General features: G+C 40.5%; 1 protein-coding gene across 1 annotated transcript; it reads right to left on the reverse strand.

Annotated features, from left to right (window-relative positions):
• Window positions 1-7,457: 7,457 nt before the first annotated feature.
• LOC107268183 lies at window positions 7,458-8,291 on the reverse strand. Its single transcript, XM_015740701.1, has one exon. The coding sequence runs from the start codon at window positions 8,289-8,291 to the stop codon at window positions 7,458-7,460; it is 834 nt and encodes a 277-aa protein (XP_015596187.1).
• Between the last annotated feature and the right edge of the window lie 2,877 nt (window positions 8,292-11,168).

The following is an 11,168-nucleotide window of genomic DNA, read 5'->3' on the forward strand; positions in this document are numbered from 1 at the left end:
TCGTTCCAGTACTGCGCTTTTATAAATAATAATATCGGAGCCTTTGAACCATGAAAAGTCAACAAGGTTGTTGTGATCGAGCGCTGCTTCGTTTGTGAATCATATAGCTTTTGAAACAGATAAGAATCGAGAAAGACGCAATAATAGAATTTTTCACACCGGCAGTCTTACCCAATACTTATCATCTCTTATCACTTGTCAACACTGCGATCATAAGAAGGCGATCACCATATAGAACGCTCAAACAAATTGCGAATCTCAGTTGCTTGTATGAACGAGGTGCACATCTCATCGTCTATATTTGCTTGAAAGAATATACATACAGGGTGTCCCAAAATTACCTGAACAACGGGGTATGGCGATGTTCAGGAGGGACCACTGATCACGAAAATGACGTTCCTTTTGTCCGGAAGGTCATAGTTTTTAAATGGGAGCAAGTCAAAGTTGACCAATCATAGCGAAGCGTCACGAGAAACGTAGGCACCTACGAACTCTGAGTTTTCTTCCCTCGCTTTTGTTTCTCAGTGGCTTCGGGCAGGATGACGTCAGCCGAAGGCATGCCTATTGGAAGCAAGAAACAAGAAACAAGTCACTGAGAAACAAAAGCGAGGGAAGAAAACTCAGAGTTCGTAGGTGCCTACGTTTCTCTTGACGCCTCCCTCTGATTGGTCAACTTTGACCTGCTCCCGTTTAAAAACTATGACCTTCCGGACAAAAGGAAGGTCATTTTCGTGATCAGTGGTGCCTCCCGAACACCGCCATACCCCGTTGGTCAGGTAATTTTGGGACACCCTGTATAGACATTTTGAAAGTGAATTCAATCAACGTTATTAAACTTCTAATGGCTACATTCGAAGCCATGAATATTGCACAAACACCAATTAACAGTGCAGAAATAGAAGTAAAAGAAAATTTTGAAAAAGTTTTAATTGATTGCATGCAAGATTACAACGAAGTTGAAATTGTGGAGGAAGAATCACTTGATTTTCAAAAGTCATTTAAACATTACAACGTTAACGCTGTTGAAGATACAATTTGAGAAAAAAGTGAAAACTGGTACTATGATGTAATGGCTAGCGTAGTTGCCTGTAGGCGGAAGTCTGGAAAGTGGGGGGACAGTTAAATTAATTGATATTCAAATTTTAAATAAATTTAAAGAAACTCGAGCAGGTCGTTTACCCCCTTAAAACCAGTAATTAATACTTAAAGTACCAATCGGGAATTTGCACTTAAAAGGTACATTTTGAATTTATACGGGCCAATGGATGGCGAGAAAAAAGAATCTATATAAAAAATCAAATATTCGTGCGTAATAAATAGTTTAACCTCTTAAGAATGCTTTTTGGTAATCTGAAAGTGTAAGTCATCTTATCGTTCGCTGCCATTCTTGATATCTTGCAAGTATCGTTGAAGTTGATTGGCAAATTTTGGATAAATCTGAAGAGAGAATAAATTGAGTATAAAATTTATCCCTTTAATTACGGGTAATACGTTAATTTTCACTTACTGTTTATTGACTGTCACTAACGACAAATTTCAAATTAACTTACCCTTTTAAATTGCGGGAGAAGTGGTTTTATATGGAAATTCATGCATCGGTATGCAGGAGGTAGTTTACCCCCTTAAACCTGTTTTCTCGCAAAAGAGCAAAAACACTGTAATTTTACTTCCCCTTTCAAATGGTACGTGATCCGTTAAATCCAATTGCTAAGTTTTTTGAATAGGATGAACAAAGAATAATCGGTTAATCACGGTATAATCGGTTTACCCCCACAAAAGGTAATTTCGTTTTAATGGCTAGGTGTACTTTTCATTACTCGTGATGAAAAAACATTTTAATTTTTGTTTTATTGAAATCAGTCGACCCCTTCTAGATGAAACTGCATTATTACCCCTCAACATGCCGAACTTTGGTAGTTGATTTCACCCCCTAAAACCGTTTTTCCGCCGATGAAAAAAAATACGTGTCTCTTATTATTTCAAGCTCTACAACTGCAATTGTTGTTTTTGTGACTGATGAAATCCCATAATACTCCGCGTCTGGTAATTTTTTGATCGTGCATGGGAAAAGTTTCCTAAAATTAGATTCGCGTTCATCCAGGAATTTCAACGACTGGCAAGGAAGTTGTTCTCGTAAATGTGTTGTCTATCGCGCAACATTTGTTTGCGATTTTGTGATTTGATCTGTACAGAGATTTTGTTCGAATATTAGCTTCTCGGCAGTAGTTGAGTTTGATTTCCGAAATACATTGTGTTGCGTTCAGGTTAAGGACGTGTCTCCGAGGAACACGAAATGGTCCTTGAGGTCGTATTTTATATGCCGTGATTAGGTCGCGTTAACTTTTAGGATTGACTCACGTATTGAGATGTTTCAGAAACTTGTATCGTACAAAATTATTTATTGGATTTTGAGACGTTCAGTAATATATTCGCATTGCGCATAATTATTTATTGAATTGTCTCTCTACTTTGACTGCGCAAAATATATCGCGAATTTCTTCGGAGTTATTTAATATAACATGGTTCAAAATGAAATAACTTATTTATTTTACTTGCTATCTTATTGGTCTGATGTAAATATCTGAAATTGTTTGAATCTGAAAGTCTGCAGACGGGTGGTCGCGTCAGAAGATTGACGCACGAAATGAAGACCGATTTCGTTATTGTTGAACCGATATCAAATGTGTTACTTTTGTTGGAAACTGTTCTTGTTTTGAAGATCCCCGCTTTCTCCGCGAGCTGGGTTAGTCGGTGAAAGGCGATTTTACCTTTGTTAAAATTTGTCTGAAATTTATGCTCCCACGGTTCTCTCGCGAGAACCTGGCGTACAATATTTAAGAGAAATTAATTTTTAATTTGTAATTAAAATTTAAAATTTAAATTAAAATTAATTTTCTTCAGGCCCTGGGTGCTAATAACACAAGTGCAGTGGCACCCGGTCGATCTTGATTAATATACATATGCATTAGAATTATCGATAATATTGACCTATCGATTGGGCAGGTCACCGATGCTCTTCGTCCAGAACTTTAGCAGTTGCCGCTTGAAAAAATTAATAATGTCCAATTTGTGGTCCTCCTAATGCGCGAACGATTTCCCAGTCAAATGCTCCTTCAGAGGCTGAAACAAATGGCAGTCCGATGGTGCGATATCATGCGAATATGGTGAATGTGGTACTGTGTCCCAGCCCAGCATCGTCAATTTTATATCCAATCTGCATCCTCGCAAGATTTTGCGGATTGGCAAATATCTTGTAACTCGGACACCAAAAGTCCCAAAAAACTGCAATTTGTTGTGGACATTCATGGAAAGAAAAAAGGGTATACGTGTCTTTGCATTTCTATCCCAATCCCAGGATTACGTGAACATGTATACTTCCAACTTAAAAAAAATAGCATTGCATTATCTCTTAGCCACCTCGGAATGCGTACCTCAAAACAAATGCAAATTGCATGTTCCGCACGAAGTTGCTGCACCAAGCTAAGGCGTTCTCTCAGCATGGGAAATCTGTACAAAAGCGGCTAAATCTCGAACGTAATATTTCCCTCATTATGTATGAGTAGAAATAGATACGTTACAGCGAGTCTTGGTGGGGTGGAATAATGAGGGGTGGGGGTGAGTCTCAATAGTTTAATGATTGAAATTTTTTCATTTCATAACTGAGTTGAAAATTTTTCAGTAGTATAACACGGCCGGTTCTCGACCACGATTCCTGTAACCGACCTATACCGACACTCTAGAACCTTCGAAGGTGGTTGTCCGTGCTAAGTTGACGTCGTGAGCTCTACGATTTCCGGAAGTGACGTCATCAAGACCCCTCGATTCCAAGAATTTTCGTTCGATTCCGGGAATTTTGCGTCATATTCCGAGAATTTCGCGCTCGATTTTAGGAATCGCATACGATCGAGAACCTTCTAGAATATTCTAGAAGCTTCTGTAACCTTCTAGAAGCTTCAACGGTTCGTGTCCGTACTAAGTCGTCGAGGATCGCCCCCAGAGCCGACGGTCCTCTCGCGCGACGGTTTGATGGAGCCCCTTGCCCCCCACCCCGGGGAGCCTTCAAGAAGCTTCAATGGACCCCCTTCCTCCGTCCCGATCCGTGTAGATTTCAAACGGCAACCTTCGGCCGTTTTGACGTCAAACGTTATCTCGCAGAATTGCGCATCGAGGAGGCAGCAGCAGCATCGATTCCAGGAAATTTGTCGTATAAAAGACCCTTCGATGATGCACAGCGATCATTGTTTGTTAAATATTGCTATTAACGAGATGGATTCTGCAAAGTGTAAAAAGTTGATAGAGATTATGGAAAGAGCGTATAAACTTCTAAAGAAGGGGTCATCGATTGCAGAAATTGAGAAATGGACGAAATTTGGTACTCAAAATATTCGACTTTTGAATAAAATTTTGAGAAACGTTACTCTTACGATCGGAGAGAAAACCAAAATCTTGACAACCATTGGAATACTTAAATCTCTGAACGAAAAATTTAAACAACAACTTCAAAAAAGAGGTGGAGGAACGGCGAGAGAGAGAAGTGACAGAGTGCGTTGGGATGACTTGGAATCTGCCTTTAAGGGAAGAATAAGGACTGAAGTCATTGCAAACTTGCGACACAAGGACTTGGGCCGTTTCTTGGAAGATTCAGGAAAACTGTTCATTGCTAGAATGAAAAACGCACTTCGAAAGGAGGGAAATTTGAAAGTAAACGTCATTTTGTCCTGTAAGTTCGAGACTATGAAAGGTGGTGAGATTGTCAAAGAACTAAAGTTTTTCAATACTAAGAATGAAGTTATTCTACCATCCACCGATATCAGCGACTGGTTCAACACAAATGTGCAAGAAAAAATACTGACTAAAATTAAAGACTTCTAAGAGAGGGAATCAGGCTGGTCATTACTTGAAATGATAAACTTGGCCGTGAACATCAACAAATATACTCCAATACATGGTGGCCTGTCTACCTTCATCGAACTACCAAAGGATGTGCGAAATAAAAAAGCAGTTGTGAACATTAGAAATAGTAATCCATATTGCTTTCTCTAGTCCGTTACCGCAGCTCTTTATCTAACAAATGTTCATGTAGACAGGATCAGTTCGTATCCCCACTTCAGCTCAGTGCTAAAGTATGAAGGTTTAAATTTTCCCATTGGTTTAAAGGATATTCCAAAATTCGAAAGGATGAATGATTTGCCAATAGATATTTATGGAATAGAGTGCGATAAGAATAAGGGTATTAATGAAATAGTACCAATTTATTTAAGTAAAGAAAAATCAGATAAAGAAAGGATTCACCTACTTATGCTAGAAACAGAAATTTATTCGAATGGAGATGACATAGATTTCACAACTTGTAATGTTTACCACTTTGCTTGGATCCGAAATCTGTCTCGCTTATTGAGTTCTCAAAGTTCAAAGCGCCAGCATCGTATCAGACTGTGCGACAGATGAAAGAACTAAAGTTTTTCAATACTAAGAATGAAGTTATTCTACCATCCACCGATATCAGCGACTGGTTCAACACAAATGTGCAAGAAAAAATACTGACTAAAATTAAAGACTTCTAAGAGAGGGAATCAGGCTGGTCATTACTTGAAATGATAAACTTGGCCGTGAACATCAACAAATATACTCCAATACATGGTGGCCTGTCTACCTTCATCGAACTACCAAAGGATGTGCGAAATAAAAAAGCAGTTGTGAACATTAGAAATAGTAATCCATATTGCTTTCTCTAGTCCGTTACCGCAGCTCTTTATCTAACAAATGTTCATGTAGACAGGATCAGTTCGTATCCCCACTTCAGCTCAGTGCTAAAGTATGAAGGTTTAAATTTTCCCATTGGTTTAAAGGATATTCCAAAATTCGAAAGGATGAATGATTTGCCAATAGATATTTATGGAATAGAGTGCGATAAGAATAAGGGTATTAATGAAATAGTACCAATTTATTTAAGTAAAGAAAAATCAGATAAAGAAAGGATTCACCTACTTATGCTAGAAACAGAAATTTATTCGAATGGAGATGACATAGATTTCACAACTTGTAATGTTTACCACTTTGCTTGGATCCGAAATCTGTCTCGCTTATTGAGTTCTCAAAGTTCAAAGCGCCAGCATCGTATCAGACTGTGCGACAGATGCCTATGCCACTTCAGTAGTTATACAAGGAGAGTTCTGGACCAAGGTTCCTGCACCGACATATTACCGACCTGTGGGTTCTCATCCGTGCTAAGTTAGCGACGATGGGGACCCCTAGGTTAGCGACGTTGGCGCCCCCTGTGTATGGTAAGTTAGGGTGATTGGGCCCCCTGTGGATGGTAAGTTAGGGCGATTGGGCCCCCTATGAAAGATTTCTGCTTGACGACGGTTCCGGAATTTTCTTTGAAGAGGGCGCTGCGCGCGCGCAGGGGTCGACGGCGCCAACCCCTTCATCGGCCGACGTCATTGGAAGGGGGCCCTAGTTTTACGTCAGGTGTCAAGGATTTTTGTCAGGTGTCAGGGATTTTACGGCAGATTTCAGAAATATTACGGCAGATTTTAGGAATTTTACATCAGACGTAATTGAGTACATTGACCTTTTGTACGTTACCGAATTTTGTACTTGCGATCCCGAGGCAGCTCCTACTCTTTACACTTCCCCGCAGACTAGCATGTAGAGTCGGTGGAGATCAAGAATGACCCTTCGCATGTCAGCGAAGAATTTCGATGTCATTTCATCATCATCGTCATAACCCTCCTGTTCCTCCTTTGCCTTCTTCACCACTATCATTCCGCTACGATATAGTGGCCTTGGGGAGACGGTAAAATCAAAGGACATTTCAAATTACCATTTGTACGTTACCGAAAAATTATTTACAATAATTTAATGTGCACTATTTATTCGAGAGGAATTGTGCATCGAGACGGCGGATCTTTGATGCCAAAGAAATTAGCAAACCTTTGTATAATGCCGAAATGTAGATCCATGAATTGTTTACTTAATTAAAATTCCTTCACACTCTTAAGAAGAAGAGTGCCCTCTATATAAGGAAGAGCTTGGTGCTCTTACATTAGTTTACTGTCGCAATTCGTCGAGTTTTTTCCAATCTTTTACATAAATTCTGGTAGCATCTCGTAAAATAACTCGAAGAATATTTCCGGCTTGGTTGTAAGATGTATCGCCAGAGCTCCAAGACATACCATGAAAGTTGCGTTGTAACCACAAATTCATGCACTTGTATTTCGCTGGAAGAGAGCTTCATGGATACGGTGGTTGAAACAGAAACGTCGCAGGCTCGGAGAAATCGCTACTCACTCCAATCACAGACAGCTCCTTCAAGACAAACTCGTCCGAGGATTTCTTGAAACCTTGTACGTCCACGATGAACTCCATTGTGACAGACTGCTGGCATTGAGATGATCGTAGGGTTTTTATACTAATTTTTTCACCCTACCACTAATTGGATTATATTCTACTATTCAATCATGCAGAATTAAACAGAACGCTGATGTTTCGGTGGGGAAATTTTGGTCAGCCTCGAATTCAAGACGAACGTCGACTGGTCCAAATTTGAGCGACTCATTTTGCTTAGAGCAATCGATGACAATTAGTGAACCATAGACGAGGAAATCACTCTTTCTCAGGATGGGCTCAGGCTCTTTGCCGTAATAAGTAGCTTGAAAGTTTACATACATCTCGTACAGCAGAGCAAACTGATTTCGATCAATGTCAAGGTTTAGATTTCCATAGGGGTAGCATTGCGAATTCAAGAAGAGTTTAACGTCTCTAACATTGCAATGGTCAAAGTGACTGCCATTCTTATTTTTATTATTCTTTTTGCCAGTTTGGAATCCTAATATAACGTATCGAGGTTTCTCAAGTTGAGTGGACGTCTTGACGGTCCGCACGTGTTTAGATGTGGTAGGGAGTAGAGGATACTCGTACAGTTCGCAGGTGCGGAAGCTCATAGGGATGGGTGCATCCTTCTCGATAAATTTCAATAGATCTATCTTTCGACGATCGGAAACCTTTACGTACGGTATCAAACATTCCAATTTTTGAATTACAACTTTGCATTCTTCCGGAGCAGTTTGCACAATGGCATTGACATCGCTCTTTGCTCTCGTCAAAATCAACTCATGCTTAGCGTTTACGACGATCTTGCGATAATCTTCGGCAAAGCCTAGTATCATACTCAGTGGTACGGATACGTCAAAGTAACCAGCTGCATCGGTCAATTTCTCTCCTTGCATACAACCAGCATTATCCATTACCGAGCGTTGACCATGAGTCAGGGAAAGGTAGCCCTTCATGAGACTCGTGAGACCAACGTTCTTATTTCAATCGATCTGTATACCATTCATTTCATAACGAATCTCATCGAAAAGATGACAAATGCCGTTATTAACCAAGGTTGTGTTTGTAACCGCCGTAGAACCATCTCCATTCACGAGCTTTCCGTATACATGCAGCAAACTTCTACTCGGTAGTAAACACAAGTCTTGTTGTTGGACGGAGATTCGTATTTTATCACTGTTGTTGAACGTTGACGATGCGTAAGGCTGGTGTGCATGCCTTTCGCAATGCGCTATAGACTCATCGAAAGTGATTGGTGTTCTAATACTTAAAGTTTCTTCCTCCATGGTGAGCAGCGGATAAAAATAATGCAGCAGCAGCAGAAAGAACGATTTAGTTTCCTCTTCCGACTGGTGTGACCTTGAGTCCCAGATTTCTCAGGAATAACACGTTTTGAGGTGTTAACGCTTTGCAGCGCGGACGATGACTGATTCCTTTTAGACATATCGGTTCATTATTATAGCCGCTATTATAACCACTACCAATCTTTCGGTTATACACGATCCCCATTATCACATGGATTTCACGTGTAGTCTTATCGTTATGATTTCTCCTTGAAAATACACCAAGTATCCGTCCTGGTCGACTATTCGAAGCTGTAGGTGATCTATTGTGTTGCTCGATACTGGGAGGTAAATGACGTTCGACGGCACTTCTATAATCTTATATCCTGGCGGTACAACCGGAAAGAATTCCTGGATGGTATGTACCTTACGTTCGTTTATGTAAGCGCCTGTATTAATGTTGCATTCGACTCGCAAGGCGTTCACCTTGAGATTGGCTACAAAACCCAACAAGCGACCAATCGAATCATCAGGTTGAAAATTGATTTCACGGTTACACTTAATTTCGCTGCACAGGGTATTATTGTTAGGCTTAATACTAATTAGGATATTTTTATTTATCAACGCACTCTGCACATAGTTCTCGATATCCTCTATCTCGTAGCTACCAATGGGTATAACGATAACTTCATCGCCCACTTAGAACTTGTTGTGATCAGTGTCCACGTTAGGAATCAAGTTAAAGGTTAATAAGTCGACGAGCCCCAGAGCATGATTTTTATCTCGAGAAAGTTCAATTGGGGGAAAGTACTGGGCTTCGAGTATAGAAGAATTGCTTGATAAAGTTAACGTGAATGAATCTTCCATGATTGCAAACGCTTGACTAACGACTTGACATTATGCAGCATGTTTATATAGACGATATTTATTCTTACGATTTAACTGTCCACATGAGAACTTGACACACAAGTGACCACATTTGAAAGTATCATAGTTCTGATACCGTTCATAATTATATTTTACACCACCAACGTCAAGATACCTAATGAGATTTAGTGGGGGGCTAAGATTACCGAAACTGTCAATATAAATTACTGAGTCTTTTTTCTTCATATAGGCGACCCAGTGTGTTCCGGGACCATCCTCATCGGCGAGATTGACGATTGCCGATGCGTATTTGTACGATCCACCCTTTGGCATAGCATTCCGCATAAAAATTCTACGAAAATGTGGAATATTCTTGAGCCTGACGTACTTGAGCAAATCTGCATCAGTTAACGCTCGACGTGGTAGTTTCAATTCAAGTTTTTTGGCTTTAGATGAATGCCCAGTCCCTTCTTGTATAGTTTTAAGTACAGTCCTTTGTCTAGCGTGATGGATTCCATCGCATTATTATGTCGCTGGCTTTCCTTCAATTGTTCGTTGGTTGCCTTGGCATCGTTCACGGCTTTGGCTATAACCTGCTGCACCTCCTGCTAACGCTCCAGCAGCGCTCAGACCCGCAAACATAGGGACGAGAAACGGCAGGAAACCTCCAACTTTGGATGGTACGGGTAGAACACGTGGTGCACGTATATTCTTCTTTCCACCAGACTGCTTGACAACTGTTTGCGCACCCTTAAGAGCAGACTGAATCACTGCCTGTGCATCGCTGCTTTGTGTCATCGATCGTTTGGCTGCTTCGATAACTTTTCTCAACGTTATCTTCTTCTTAGGCTTCTTCTTCTTTTTCGTGATACCCATACCGAGTTTTGATTTAGTATTCATTATGTTCGCTACAGACCAGGCAGCTGCCTTCTCACCGATGCTCGCGTCCTTCGCGAAGACACGTTTCCAAGCTTTGTTGGCAAGTATCCTGTCAGCCGCCCCTCTATGTTCTAGGTTTTCCCGATTCTTCGAGTACGCAATATCGTGCTCTTTGCAAGCTGCGTCGAGGGGATTGATACTCAAATCACCTCGTGCGAGTCTTTTTGCTAGTTTTGTACCGGGTCCACAGTATTCATAGCCAGGTATATGTAATTCAACTGGTAGACTATTGATGATTTTGTTGACTAAGCCCTTGCCACTATGGCGCTTCTTTTTTCCCATGCATTTACGTTTAACATGCATAATTATGTCCTCACCCTATCGTGAAACAGTTCCGACTGAACAATGATCTTTATAAACCTGTTATTTATAGTTTTCGCATTAGTCATGATCAAGATGAGGTTTGAGACACAATCTATCAAGTTACCTGTACCGAACTTTGACGAATTCACGCGAGTTAAGAAGAGAAAGAGGAGGAAACGTCATGGTGAATTGCTTCCGAACAGTATACGCGCGGTGTTTTGCGGGCCGTCAAACTGCGGCAAGACAAATGCATTGCTCGCTCTCATAACGCACTCCAATGGATTGAGATTCGAAAACGTATACGTATACTCAAAATCACTGGATCAACCAAAATATCAGTTTTTAAAAGGTTTACTCGATTCCGTGGATGGTGTTGAATATTTTCCATTTATGGAACACGAACAAGTGCTGCCACCAAACGAGGCACGCCGCAATTCAATA

Source organism: Cephus cinctus, unplaced genomic scaffold, assembly GCF_000341935.2.
Source record: "Cephus cinctus unplaced genomic scaffold, Ccin1 Ccin1_scaffold0041, whole genome shotgun sequence".
Lineage (NCBI taxonomy): Eukaryota > Metazoa > Arthropoda > Insecta > Hymenoptera > Cephidae > Cephus > Cephus cinctus.

Excerpts from the sequence above, each read along its gene's own strand:
- LOC107268183 (XM_015740701.1), bottom strand. The coding sequence starts at position 8,291 with ATGAAGGGCTACCTTTCCCTGACTCATGGTCAACGCTCGGTAATGGAT.